The 15,449-nt window shown below is 38.5% G+C and overlaps 1 protein-coding gene across 4 annotated transcripts in view; it reads left to right on the top strand.

Moving 5' to 3' along the window:
• LOC109053833 overlaps window positions 1–8,288 on the top strand; it is a 69,979-nt gene extending 61,691 nt beyond the window's left edge. For 3 of the 4 annotated variants that reach the window (XM_042712357.1, XM_042712356.1, XM_042712355.1), the window contains 5 exons: window positions 80–470; window positions 5,311–5,640; window positions 5,725–6,051; window positions 6,430–6,560; window positions 7,533–8,288. In XM_042712357.1, coding sequence (XP_042568291.1) covers window positions 428–470; window positions 5,311–5,640; window positions 5,725–6,051; window positions 6,430–6,560; window positions 7,533–7,613 — 912 coding nt within the window. In that variant the 5' untranslated portion in view covers window positions 80–427 and the 3' untranslated portion in view covers window positions 7,614–8,288. Of the gene's footprint in view, window positions 1–79; window positions 471–4,254; window positions 4,535–5,310; window positions 5,641–5,724; window positions 6,052–6,429; window positions 6,561–7,532 lie in introns of those variants that run through there. The other variant, XM_042712354.1, reaches the window with a different exon arrangement.
• The last annotated feature ends 7,161 nt before the right edge of the window (window positions 8,289–15,449 follow it).

Raw genomic sequence — 15,449 nt, 5'->3', positions numbered from 1 at the left:
CACACAATATCCAATGTACTTGCATCGTAAGAAGTATAACATCTACATTAATATTATTTTGTCTGTCTCATCTTTATAGGTTACAGTCAGCCGGTGTATCCAGACCAGATGTATCCAGACCAGATGGTGGGCCTGCACCTACACACAACCTCATCAAAGCCCCGAATGTCAGCACTAGTGTTTTCAACTAGACGATCACATGTGAAGACCTCATCGACACGTCAGCCATTGGAACAGATCCTCAGCAAAGACCACAAGAACCAAACAAGCAGCACAGACTCCTGTGGCCAGCTTTGTCTTCATACCAGTGTTACGTACCCTAGTGGTGTGGCGGTCTAGGGGAAAAGGGGAACACACATAAAGGCCACTCAGACAAAAACCCTTGCTGTTTACACAACCAAAAAAAAAATAATGAGGAACACAGGAAATGACTGAAGCCAAGACAACGGGAAGTTTCAAAACAAATAAAGGTGGTTCGCTTTATTTTTATTATTTTTTGGGGGAAGTCGTGGCCTAATGGTTAGAGAGTTGGACTCGTAACACAAAGGTTGTGGGTTCGAGGCTCATACCAGCAGGGATTGTCGATGGGGGAGTGAATGTACAGTGCTCTCTTTCACATTCAATACCTCGACTGAGGTGCCCTTGAGCAAGGCACCAAACCCCCAACTGCTCCCCGGGCGCCGCAGCATAAATCAGTGCCCACTGCTCCGGGTGTGTGGTCACTGCTGTGTGTGTGCACTTTGGATGGGATGTGAAAACTAAGTGCAAATCGTGCAATAAACCATAAGCCTATTTACAATGGTACATAAGAAACTATACTAATCTAACGGTGCTAAATTAAAGAAAATAACAAAACAAAATGTGCTAACTTAAAAATCCCTCCCTCTGTCCTAACAGAAAACAAACTAAGCAAGAAAAAAAAAGTCCTCATGGGGGGAAGTTCTAAATTGCCCAAAATGCCCTGGATTCGGCCTTTACTTTCTACAGTCGCTGTTCATCGTGTGCGTTTTTGTATTAAAGGAAAATGCCACCGTTTTTCCATATTCCACTATGTTCTTCCCTCAGCTTAGACGAGTTGATGATACGTACCTCTCCCGTCTCAGTGTGTGCACTCAATCGCTGTAGCGCGCGGTGCAGCATGCTAGCGTTTAGCTTAGCACCATTCATTCCTTAGGATCCAAACAGGGATAAATTTAGAAGCCACCAAACTTCTAAATTCATCCCTGTTTGGATCCTAAGGAAAAACGGTGGGGTTTTCCTTTAAAGCCCTGCCTGGGACTGTTTTCTTAAGCCCCTCCTGCTGAATTTCTTACCATTACTGCCTGCTCATGCAAATATTATAATATTGCATCGTAATTTTCACGCATCAGGGAGCCGCTATCAATATGCAGAGTATTTAAATCTCTTATAAATGAGCACTCTCTGTTTACTTTCACTTTCGATTTGGCGATCACACCACTCTGTATAAAGGAAGCACATCTTATAAGATCAGATATCTGTCAATCGGCTGAGCAGCAAGTCCATCAGCATCTGTCAGTCATCTCTCCTTACTCTCGACGCATGATCAGTTAAATCATACTCCTGCAGCTCGTGTTGGATGCAGGGTTGCCAAGTCAGCATATTTTCCCCCATGGAATTGGGGTACTGTTGCCGTATTTATTTCCCCTGGTGGGTTAAAGGTTTGAAATATTGCATAAATTACATTTGACTGAAATGCTTGTAACACTGAAACATTTTGCATTCTACCCATGATAAACTGTGGTAGATGTTAAAGTGACATGACATACAGCCAAGTATGGTGACCCATACTCAGAATTTGTGCTCTGCATTTAACCCATACAAAGTGCACACACACAGCAGTGAACACAGACACACACCATGAACACACACCCGGAGCAGTGGGCAGCCATTTATGCTGCGGCACCCAGGGAAGTTTTGTGAAGGATTGCCACTGGTTTCTGCCCCTGCCGTTTAATGTGATGCTATACATACATGAATGCACTAATCACCTTTTTGGTAATTGCATGGCTTAACTGATGACTGAACTATACATTGTATGTTCATAGTTTCTTGTTAGCTTTATTTATGATGAAGCTATATAGAGCGTGCGCATTATATTCGCGTAAAGTTGAAGAGTGTGCGCCGTGAGCACGGTAAAACAGCTGGCAGGACAGGAAAATCTGTTTTACTGACATATAGCCTAATAACCTCTAACCAGACCTCAGTTGACTGTTGTTCTACTGAAGCTCATTTGGCACATGTTCCTTTCCGCGCTCATTTGACTTGCGCCTGGCGCTGAGCCAAAGTTGAAATACGCGTCTGAAAAGTCTCCCGTTTGATGTGGTCATAAAGAGATACAGTGGTTCCGCACCTTAATAAATACATTTCTTGTCAAGAAAAAAAAGGGACAAGAACTGCCGTTTTGAGTGGGGTGGCCAAGCTTAGGCCACCCCCTGGCTCCGCCCCCCACGAGACCATAGGCATAGGGTGTCCCATTCGTTATTTAAGTGTTCAGAATGGTGCTCGCGAGTGCCCCCTCATGCACCCTCGATGTGTACTTCTGCTGACTGAGCCTAAAGCAGGCGAGCTACGCAACCGACTTCTATACCCAGCAGTCAAAGCAGCATTAAGTCATGAATGTGCAGACTCTGACGAAGACCGTGAGGGTTTAGGGTCAGAGGCGGAGCCAGGATGTTTTCATAGGGGTGGCCAGGGAGGGGCCAGCAACCAGTCTGATAAATAATGAAATCTTCATTATTTCAATATAAAAATGTGTTTGACTATAATGTACTGGACTGTTTAGTGCCTAAAACACAACTGAGTACAACAAATTTCTACTTAGGCTAACTGTGATTGAGATATTAGTGAATTAGATCAAGTAATGCTGATTGAATATGACAATTTTTGTCATAGATATTTTAATAAAGGCGCTCACTATAGCTTTATTGCACATTCAGCTTCTCAAAACTCCCAATTGCTTGCTCTCCAACATCGCATACTCATGGATGAGACATGCAGATGTATAGTGATAAAAATGTGAAAAAGGCCGGAAGTCAACAGTAGACAGACATAAATGCCAGAATATAAAACGAGTTATTTTATGCATTTAAATAGTTTCATTTTCGCATATTTTCTAGTATAAGTGCACTGTGCTCACATTTATTTGTGCAATAAATTACAAATAAAAAATACATGTCTGCTTGTGCCTTATAGCCTACTGTGATCTTGAATTGCAGATTATATTTTAGAGTTTATGAGCGTGCGTCACATTTGCATATGTTGAAGAGCGCCGTGAGCACAGTAAAACGGCTGTCAGGATGGAAAGGAAAGTGTGTTTTACTGACAAAGTCTAACAACATCTCATCAGACCGCAGTTCGCAGTTGTTCTACTTAAGCTCATTTGGCTGCTGCAGCTCTCTTCCGCGCTCGTTTGACTCGCGCCTGAAGCGAGGTGAGGTAAGGTGAAGCCGTTTGATGTGGTCATAAAGACATACGGCGGTTCCGCATCTAAATACATGCATTTCTTGTCAAGAAAGAAAAGGGGACAAAAACTGCAGTTTTGAGAGGAGTGGCCAAGCTTTCGTCAGTGGTAGCCAATGGCTCGCTTCAGTGACCCTCTGGCCCCGCCCCTGTTTAGGGTGCCATTTGGGGCAGGGCAAGACTTACCGCCGACTACTGGTGGTTTCAGTTTCATTTTTTAATCCTTTAATATTTCTATATTCAAAAACTTTATATTTAAAACATTAATCTCATAACATTGTTATTATGAATTTTAAATATATTCACCTCTGAGTCTCGTTTTACAGTCTGTAAATATTCCTTAATTTGTGTTCTTCTGTGCCACTTCCTAATAACAAAAGCTAAATTATTAACCCTAATTTAATTTAACTGGTCATTTATTCTTCCTGATTGAATTTTGAATTTATCGGCTAATATATATATATATATATATAGATAGATCAGGTGTTCCTATTTTTTATTTTTTTTATTTTTATATTTTCTAAAAAGAATTGGAAGCGTAGAAGAATGTAACGTTACCTTTTAAAAACGAACTGCAAATGTTTATGCAAAGTGTAAACTATTAAATATAGCTAATCTACAAATCATGCAATACTGTACCACTTAATAAGAAGTGTTTTTAGACCAGCTAATCGCTAATTATTATATATTTATATATTTATTGTTTTTGTTTTTTTAATTTATTTGGTCTTGTAATATTATGTTAGGGTGCAGCTAGAGTAGTGTCATGTGTATTCGTCCACTTCCGCCACTGTCCTCTTCCGCCACTGTTTATACGCTATTTTACAAACAGAACACGGTGAAAAGCATTTTTTCCTCATGCATATTAGAAAACGCAAGGATCATCACTCTCCTTCGATTGGGAGAATCCAGTTTACTTTCACTTTACTGCTCGCCGTTAAAGCAGGACAACACTTATGAATCAAATTCCGCATTGGTTCACTTTGGGGAAAAGTGGTGAAAATGAAGCTTTTCCTTAATGTACTCGCAGTGACTTTGTTTTTACTCGACCATGGTGAGATTCAATCTCTTTTCCATCGGTTTCCGCGTCTTTGGTGCTTTAGTGAAGGATGGATTAGGCGCTAATGTTATTGTTTGGATAATAGAACAGAGCCCAGACATTGATGGACATTGAAACACATTTTAACAATTAAAAACAACGCAATCGCTGTTCAAACGAGATCAGATCAGTTTAATTTGCTTGAAAAATAGTCTTTTGAAATAGGTCACGTGACTTGGTATGGTATAGTAACGTTAGGCCTAACTAACTTCTTTAAAAGTTGACATTTATGTCAGTGCATAACCTGATCAAATGTAGCTTGGCTGTTATGTGAGTCGCTTCGGTTAAAAGCTTCTGCCAATTTCGTAAAACGTAGGCCTTAATGTTGCCTACACACGTTATTTAGGTGGGAGATTAAGCACTAACATATTTATAAAATGAAGAAAACACGGCACTGTATTGTCTGAGTCTTTATACGGTGCAAACTAATTCTTTTAAGTATTTTATGGGTACTATATAATATGATTCTATGAAAATTATTAATTTAATGTGCAAATATATACATGGAAGGGGGGGGGGGGGTGAAAATATGAGGATGTGGATTTTGTGTTGTATAAGATCATTCATGAGACTTACGTATGTTTGTCTGAAGAGTGATCGTGTAAACCAGTGATGTTCATCCGCTGTTTGTTTGCATGTGTGACATTATGAATCCAGACACATTGATCTGTATACTAATATTTTCCCAACACTATTGTATATATATTTTTTGTTTGTGTTTGTTTCTTCAGGTGTGTCTGGTGTTGAGACAGACAGAGTGTCAGTGATGGAGGGAGATTCAGTCACTCTACACACTGGGGTTCAAAGAAACCAACAAGAAGATATTAAATGGTATTTCAGTGGCACTCGCATCGCTCAAATCAGTGGAGATCTCATTGATATCTGTACAGATGTTCAGTGTAATGAAGGTACTGAGAGATTCAGAGACAGACTGAAGCTGGATCATCAGAATGGATCTCTGACCATCATGTACATCAACACCACAGACTCTGGACTTTATAAACTAGTGATAATCAGCAGCAGCAGCATCAGTGAAACGATCTTTGATGTTTCTGTCACTGGTTAGTCATTTAATTAGTGTTTAAATGCAGTTTATATATGTTTAAAATACAAGATCCTCCAGCAGCTGTTGGTTTGTGTTTCAGGTGTTTCTGCTGCTGAACGAGAAGAAGTTAATGAGGGAGAATCTGTCACTTTAGATCCTGGTGTAACAAAACACCCAAATGATGTGATGACATGGTTTTTTAATGACAGTCTCGTCGCTGAAGTCACTGGAGATCAGAGTAAGATCTGTACAGATGTTCAGTGTGATGAGAGATTCAGAGACAGACTGAAGCTGGATCATCAGACTGGATCTCTGACCATCATGAACATCAGAAGCACAGACTCTGGAGTTTATCATCTACAGATCAACAGCAGCAGCAGCAGCTTCAGTTTTAGGAGGGTCAAGAGTTTCAGTGTCTCTGTCACTAGTGAGTGTAATTCAGTGTATTTTCTTTTGGGGAATTTAAAAATCATTTCAGTATTTTAGATCAACCCACTTAGTCTTGGGTTGTGGACTGTTAAAAAAAATGAGCTGATGACACTAATGTTATTAACATGCAAAATGCATAATATCAGCCATTATTTGTGTGAGCGATGCTGCTTACAGCTAAGCTCAAAGTGCAGATGCTGTTTGAGATGTAGTAGCTAAAAACAACTGAAGGCACCATTTATGAGTTAAAACAATGTCATACACCTGATGACCAAAGTATAAAGGTATAATTATCAGTCAGGAGATATTGTTAAGTACTGGATATATTATCATTCACTCTCTAGTAATAATGACTGTTTCTCTTTATCTGTTCCAGGTTCAGGTTTGTCTTCAGATGCTGCAGCAGGAATATGTGCTGCTGTTGCAGTTGTTCTGCTGGTGGCTGCAACTGGAAGTGTTGTTGTGGTTTACTGTCGCCGCAGAAGATACACACAAGCAGCACAGAATGTATGTATGACATAGGGCTGTGCAATGAATCGCATTCGATTGTCGTGCGCATCTCGTCAGTAAAGCCGGTCCCGTGATTAGTACTAAATCAGCATCACCTGCTTTCAGATTGAGCGGCTTTCACTACACTGAGCCGTATTTCACTGACATGTGTTAAACGATTAGGGAAAGAAAACCTACCGGAATGAACACAAGTCCAAGTCTCTAGTAAACTCAGCAAAAAGAAGAGAAAGGAAAATTCTTTATACTTTCAACTGCTTTTTTCTATCAAATTTTTTATGTGTAAATATTTTTATGAACATAAAAAGACTCAACAACTTAGACATAAACAAAAAAAAATATTTCACAGGCATGTGATAAATAGTAATGGAAGAGGGTAAAAGGTTTCTTGTGTGTAAATACTACAGTGCATCTCATCTTCATAGACTTGCCAGTTCTTGCTGTGAGATGTTACTCCACTCTTCCACCTAGAAGATTTTCTCCAACACATCTGGTGGTTCATACGCTCACATGTGGTTTGGCTCTGTAAGGATGAACAGCTGTCCTTCTGTCTTGCTGTAGCTCTGTCTTAGGAGTCTTACATTACAGACACTGCATGCTTTGGTCTCACCTGCAGTCCTCATGCCTCCCTGCAGCAGGTCTATGGCATTTTCACACAGCTGATCAGAGACCCTGAGCATCTTTACACTGGTGTTTTTCACAGTCTATTGAAAGGTCTCTTTAGTGTGCTAAGTTATTGGAACTCTTATTTCACAAGTGCATGCAATAATTGTTTCCGTTCATCAAACAAGCATAAATAACATTGTTTTCTCTCTTTCCAGTGAAGATCTGTAAAGCTTATTTGGATTATCTTTAAAATACATTATACTGAGAAAGTATCATTTCAATTTTTGCTGAGTTTTTGTTCTTTGTGTAACTTAAAAATCAGACCTCATTAGTAATTTTACCTTTTTTGAATGTGTTTTCTTACAGAACGATGATGATGATCGAAAAGATATTCCTTTGAGTAATGGGATGCCCTTAAATCAGACTCAGGCCTCGGCTTCCAATTAAACAATGTAACATCATTTATAATTTTGATACTTTAAAAAGGGACACTAAAGAGAATTAGGAAATGATGAAGAGAAGAAGATCAGCTGAAACTCTCGTCACTCACAAAGTGATCCCAAGACATTTTCTGTTTCATGTCTAATGCACTATGTATACAGTTAAAGGTGGGGTATGTATTTTTTCAGAAACGCTTTAGAAAACTGAATTGAGCCGAGTAGCAAAACAAACTTGTATTCAATCAGCATTAAGGAGCGTTTCTACTTATGATGGGGAGGATGGAGCGTTCAGCGCACAGGACGGACATTAGCCGAGCGACGACAGAAAGATAGAGATGGTGGATAAAAACAAAAGAGGAAAACGTCTGTGAAACAAAAGAAGGCTTATGATAAGGCAAGAAGTAGGACTCGTGTAAATTTCGGATCAGCTTTCCAGCACTGGAGAGAACTCAAGGAGCGGGAAGGCCTGCGATCGGACACCGAGGTTGCTTTGTTTCTTCTTGATAGTTGAGTAACATTGGTTTTGCTTTGTTTCACAGATCTAACACATGTTGACTTTTGCTTAAATATGCTTGTAATTTTCGCTTGTTAGATCATCTGTTGTTTGTTGTTTGACAACCATATTGTCGTTCCCTTCAGCTATGATAAAGACACTATAAGCCTGGAGCGAGAACGCACGTCACACCTGTTCATCAATTTGCACTGGCCACCAATAGCTGCTCACATAAAATTCAAGGCATTAATGTGCGCCTACAAAACCACCATTGGCTCTGCACCCCTTTAACTAAATTCATTACTTCAGACTTATGTGCCTCTTAAAGCTTGTGTTCTGCAAGTGAACGTTGCTTTATTGTTCTTCCCAAAGAGACACACAATCACTTTCACAGACTTTTACATTAAATGTTCCCTCCTGGTGGAATGACCTGCCCAACTCAATCCGAGCAGCATCTTCAAGAATCGGCTAAAAACACATCTCTTCCATCTTTATTTGACCCTCTACCTCTAGCACTCTCTATTCTAATTCTATTATTTATATATAAAAAAGCCCTTTTTAGACTCTATTGATTTAATAGGTGCTTGTTTCCTTAAAAAAAATAAATAAATAAAAAAAACTAACACTAGCTTTTCTAATCTTTTTGTATTCTATCAGTTTTCTGTTCATTTATTATACAATTAACAAAAGCAAAAAATGCCTCTACCACTAGCTTGCTCTATTCTTTTTCTGTTCTATCTGTTTTCTTTTTATTTATTATATAATAAAAAAAACCTTGTTATGTGTCATGCATTTAGCTAACTGAGACTTGTAAGAGCACTTACATATCAATGCTCTTTTGTTGATTTTGATTGCTTCCATTGCCCTCATTTGTAAGTCGTTTTGGATAAAAGCGTCTGCTAAATGTAAATGTAAATGAATAGTGAAAAAATAATGTTAAGTGAAATTTAAAAAAGTACTTTCAGTGTCCTGTAGTTGGCGTTATCACTTCTTTTGTAGCAGAAATGTAATTGCAACACTCATTACAAATGTAGTGGAGTAAAGAGTACAGATACTTTTCAAAAATGTAGTGAAGTAGAGAGTAAAAGTTTCTAATATCTTTGATACTCAGTAAAACTACACACTCTCAGGAAAAAAGGTACAACAACTGTAACTGGGGCAGTACCTTTTCAAAAGGTACACTTTTGTACCTTTTAGGTACTAATATGTACACTTTAAGTTCTTATATGCATCTTTAAGGTCCCAATATGGACTCTTTAGGTACAAAGTTGTGCCTTTTAAAAAGGATACCGCCCCGGTGACAGCTTTTGTACCTTTTTTTTTTCTGAGAGTGCAGAGTATCCAAAAAGATACTCAAGTACAGTAATTAATCACATTCACTCAAATACAGTGGCTTCACCCACTTTGAGTGTTTTGGTGCTCCTTAGTGACCGTAAATCGAAATTTAAACTTTTTTATAATTATTGCAAATTGGACTCCAGAGAACCTAGGACTAGTTCGCAAAAGTAGGTCTTTCAGAAATGCCAAAATACCCCCAAACTTTTGCCATTGATCAAATCTGATCATTGATCACAAGTTTTGTCTGTCTTGATCCAAGGATTCCAACAATATAAGAGATCTCAGTCTGCACCTAATGGTTTAGGAGTTATGATTGATTTAAGAGTGAAATGCAGAAAGTTTTCTGTGATGGGTTTTCTGTGTGTGTGTGTGTGTGTGTGCGCGCGTGCAAGTCATAATGCATTTTTGTCATGTAAATGTTTTGCCATGAGTTAAAATGATGTCATATGCCAAACTCCTTACAATGGATCTTGCCATAATATTAATAAATAAGAACTGGACATACATGATTTTGTTTCATTAACATTAATTTTTCCAGTGTTTTTATTAAGTTACTCAAATAGTGTAAATTATCTGTGCATATAAAGAGGTTTTATTTTGTAGTAAAAGTCAAGAATCACATGCCTTTCCACAAGCAGAATTTTTTTTCTCCTTTAAGTTTGTGTCAGCCTCTATACCATTTACTATCTGAAACAAGTAACAATAACTTATTTATATGTATGTTCATGTGCTACATACCATTAAAAAATTATAAATATCATTACCATTAAATAAATATCTGATTCAACCATAATAACTGAATTCTTTAAATGTTGTGACACTAAATGGTGCTCCAATACAGAATATGCATGCTGTTTGTAGTGTACACTTGTAATATAAAATAGAATATCAGACAATTTATAAAAAGGACACAGTGTGTGGGTTGCTATTTTTGCAAAAATAAAATGTAAGAATAATAAATAGGGAAACAGGCATCAATGACTGATTCAGAAACATTTGTATTGTTGAGAAAACTTGTGCTGTTATTTTAATTTATGATTTCACCCGCTGGATGATGAATCAGGTGAGAAGTCCCTCAAGAGCACATTGAAGGAGAGACCCGAGCCATATACAGGTGCTGGTCATATAATTAGAATATCATCAAAAAGTTGATTTATTTCACTAATTCCTTTCAAAAAGTGAAACTTGTATATTATATTCATTCATTACACACAGACTGATATATTTCAAATGTTTATTTCTTTTAATTTTGATGATTATAACTGAGATCTAAGGAAAATCCCAAATTCAGTATCTCAGAAAATTAGAATATAACTTAAGACCAATACAAAGAAAGGATTTTTAGAAATCTTGGCCAATTGAAAAGTATGAACATGAAAAGTATGAGCATGTACAGCACTCAATACTTAATTTGGGGCTCCTTTTGCCTGAATTACTGCAGCAATGCGGCATGGCATGGAGTCGATCAGTCTGTGGCACTGCTCAGGTGTTATGCTGCCTTGGACCTCAAAAACACAGTGGACCAACACCAGCAGATGACATGGCACCGCAAACCATCACTGACTGTGGAAACTTTACACTGGACCTCAGGGAACATGGATTGTGTGCCTCTCCTCTCTTCCTCCAGACTCTGGGACCCTGATTTCCAAAGGAAATTCAAAATGTACTTTCATCAGAGAACATAACTTTGGACCACTCAGCAGAATACCAGTCCTTTTTGAAGCGAGACGCTTCTGACGCTGTCTGTTGTTCAAGAGTGGCTTGACACAAGGAATGACAGCTGAAACCCATCTCTTGCATACGTCTTTGTGTAGTGGTTCTTGAAGCACTGACTCCAGCTGCAGTCCAATCTTTGTGAATCTTCTCCACAATTTTGAATGGGTTTTGTTTCACAATCCTCTCCAGGGTGCAGTTATCCCTATTGCTTGTACACTTTTTTTATCACATCTTTTCCTTCCCTTCACCTCTAATGTGCTTGGACACAGAGCTCTGCGAACAGCCAGCCTCTTTTGCAATGACCTTTTGTGTCTTGCCCTCCTTGTGCAAGGTGTCAATGGTCGTCTTTTGGACAACTGTCAATTCAGCAGTCTTCCCCATGATTGTGTAGCCTACAGAACTAGACTGAGAGACAATTTAAAGGCTTTGCAGGTGTTTTGAGTTAATTAACTGATTAGAGTGTGGCACCAGGTGTCTTCAGTATTGAACCTTTTCACAATATTCTAATTTTCTGAGATACTGAATTTGGGATTTTCCTTAGTTGTTATTGTATAAACATCAAAATTAAAAGAAATGAACATTTTGAAATATATCAGTCTGTGTGTAATGAATAAATATAATATACAAGTTTCACTTTTTGAATAGAATTAGTGAAATAAATCAACTTTTTGATGATATTCTAATTATATGACCAGCACCTGTACAAGCCAGAATATCACAGGGATGTGGGCTTTTGACCAGTATCAACCACCTAGCAACCACATATGTTCTAAAAATGTGCTAATATCCACCAGAACATAAAACCTCATGTTTGCAAACTTTAGGACTATTAATTTATTAAACAAAGTCCTTCATTAAATGAAAAAAAGGGGGGTCTTATTTATAGGACTTCATCGCCCGTGTTTTGCTCCCTGATTGGTCATCCTCAGATGGGGGATGGTTCTAGAGCTGGAACTTAAGGTGAGATACTTTGTGCACATTTTCTCTGATCTTGATCTTGGTTTCAATCTTGTCCTTCTCTTGAGAGTTAGCTGTTGAACAATTCACCAAAACACATGCTCATGCTGGATTCATCAGACAGAATTCTTGACTCAAGTCCTATGTACAGGTATATCTCTCATTTTAGGAGTATGTGCAATGTATTTATTGTTTAATGAAATACCAAAGGTCAATCGGGCGGATTTAGTGATTTGGGGGCCCCAGGCAAACACAGGAATGGGGCCCTATATACAATTTCATACATTTACAATCTTTAGGTTCCTTTCACTCTTGCGATGCTCACTGCTGTAGACTGTGTCCCATAGTAGTGTCCAATTTTTTTATATATTTTTATGTAAATGTTATAAACAATGGATTTCTTTCATGTTGTAGACTCCTTGTTCACATTTAAACAGGTTATAATAGTATAAAGAGCAGGTTGGACACTAGATGGTGCTGTGGGTTTAATTTTCACAAAGCAATTGTCTACACAACATAAGGCTGTCTAATTCTAAACTTTAAAATACATTTATTTTAATTACAAATTTAAATTTTGAATTCCATTCATAAAAACGGAATTTACCGTGCAGTGCGGAATGTTACAGAATGAATGGCGCAGATGTGCGGTATTAATATTCACATACACTAGTTCATATTGCAGTTTGATTAAAGTGTACTGACTTAATGGCGCAGATGTGCCTTCAAAAATTGAGCGAATTCCGTAACATTCCTTGTTACACAGTAAACTGTTGTGTAGCATTTTGAATACAGAAATTAAAGGGTTTGTTCATTGTTTGGAATTTTCATTGGAATAAAAAATGTATTATTGTTTTTGCCTTCATTTGATTACCAGAATTTCTAAAATCAAATAATATACATAAATAAATAAAAAGAAGAAAATAAAATTTCATAGGGCCCTATTATTGTATACAAATTAATAAATTACGTTGTTTTTATTTTTTTGATTTATTTTAATTATTTTTGATTAAACCATTAAAATGGAATACAGAAAATATTTAAATGTAAAGATCAGAATTTGGGCCTTAAGAATGTAGTTTTTATTAAACTTTTAATTAACTGATGTTAAATTAAACAAGTTTCATGATTTCAATTAAATAGTCTCCCGTTTAATGTGGTCATAAAGAGATATGGCGGTTCCGTGCCTTAATAAATGCATTTCTTGTCAAGAAAAAAAAGGGACAAAAACTGCAGTTTTGAGTGGGGTGGCCAAGCTTAGGCCACCCCCTGGCTCCGCCCCGCACGAGACCATAGGCACAGGGTGTCCCATTCGTCATTTTAGCGTTCAGAAGGGTGCTCGCGAGCGCCCCCACATGCACCCTCGATGTGCCATTTCTGCTGACTGAGCCTGCAAGGTCCTGTCCCAAATGGCACACTCCGGACTTGTGGACTTCCTCAGAGTCCACACTTTGGTGACTTCATGTAGTGCAGACCTATAGGGCCCTTGGCACGAGTCCACTGGAGGGTTGGGAAGGCATTGAAAGAGGTATTTTTGGGACTGAATCGATCGTAACGCCGGAAATAACGATAACTCTGGTTGTTTTTGACATGACATACAGCTGCAAGTTCGGGGGAATATGCTGCCTATGTTCCATTTGAACAAAGATTACAATTTTAACACATAATGAAACATGTGCGTGAGTTTTCAGATGAATTTACAGGGGTTTTTGTGAAATATAAATACTAGTTTTACATATGACTCAGCTACAGCATACCTGACATTCCGTTCTATTTATTTAATGAATCATAATGCGACTCACTATTATTGAACGCGCATATTATTATTTTGAGATATTAACCACTGGTCGATTGACCATAAAGTTGTGTATAAACTGTAGGTAACAACTGGGAAAATGTACACCTAGGTCATAAAAACCGTAATGATACCTACACTTTTCTTCTCATTTGGCCATGTCATCAATTGCTCTTGAGTGAAATCTCCTCCTGATCCGTTGTCTGACTGGCATTTCGCAAGGATTCCTGGGTAGTTAAAGTGGTTCGGAGCCTGCATCTATGCGGGCTTCACGGAAGACAAGGGGGCGCGGGTGGCACACTTCAGAGCATTAAAATGCTGAATGGGACCGCCCTAGGGACTCGTAGACTCGGCAAGCACGCGCAATTTTAGTCCACGATGGACCGAAAGTCCACATGGAAGTGCGCCATTTGGGACAGGGCCCAAGAAGGCGAGCTATGCAACCGACTTCTATACCCAGCAGTCAAAGCAGCATTAAGTCATGAATGTGCGGACTCTGGGGAAGACCGTGAGGGTTTAGGGTCAGAGGCGGAGCCAGGATGTTTTCATAGGGGTGGCCAGGGAGGGGCCAGCAACCAGTCTGATAAATAATGAAATCTTCATTATTTCAATATAAAAATGTGTTTGACTATAATGTACTGGACTGTTTAGTGCCTAAAACACAACTGAGTACAACAAATTTCTACTTAGGCTAACTGTGATTGAGATATTTCTGAATTAGATCAAGTAATGCTGAGTGAATATGACAATTTTTGTATTATTCCTCACCTCCAGATATTTTAATAAAGGTGCTCACTATAACTTTATTGCTCATTCAGCTTCTCAAAACTCCCAAATGCTTGCTCTCCAACATCGCATACTCATGGATGAGATGCAGTTATATATAGTGATAAAAATGTGAAAAAGGCCGGAAGTCAACATTAGACAGACATAAATGCCAGAATGTAAAACGAGTTATTTTATGCATTTAAATGGTTTCATTTTCGCATATTTTCTAGTATAAGTGCACTGTGCTCAAATTTATTTGTGCAATAAATTACAAATAAATACATATCTGCTTGTGCCTTATGTGATCTCGAACTGCAGATTATATTTTAGTACTTGAGTGCTGCGTATACATGCACAGTTTGCATCTTTAATCGCCTTTTTGCTAATTTCATGGCTCAGCTGACGACAGAACTCAGTAGGTATTTATTGTATGCTCAATGCTTGTGCGGGTTATTTATGATAAAGTTATATAGAGCGTGCGTCACATTTGCATATGTTGAAGAGCGCCGTGAGCACAGGAAAACGGCTGTCAGGATGGATAGGAAAGTGTGTTTTACTGACATAGTCTAACAACATCTCATCAGACCGCAGTTCGCAGTTGTTCTACTTAAGCTCATTTGGCTGCTGTAGCTCTCTTCCGCGCTCGTTTGACTCGCGCCTGACGCGAGGTGAGGTGAGGTGAAGCTGAAGCGCGCGTCGGAAACTTCTCCCGTTTGATGTGGTCATAAAGAGATACGGCGGTTCCGCATCTAAATACATGCATTTCTTGTCAAGAAAGA

The sequence above is a fragment of the Cyprinus carpio genome, chromosome A22 (assembly GCF_018340385.1).
Source record: "Cyprinus carpio isolate SPL01 chromosome A22, ASM1834038v1, whole genome shotgun sequence".
Lineage (NCBI taxonomy): Eukaryota > Metazoa > Chordata > Actinopteri > Cypriniformes > Cyprinidae > Cyprinus > Cyprinus carpio.
This window is presented reverse-complemented; position numbering and strand designations above follow the sequence as displayed.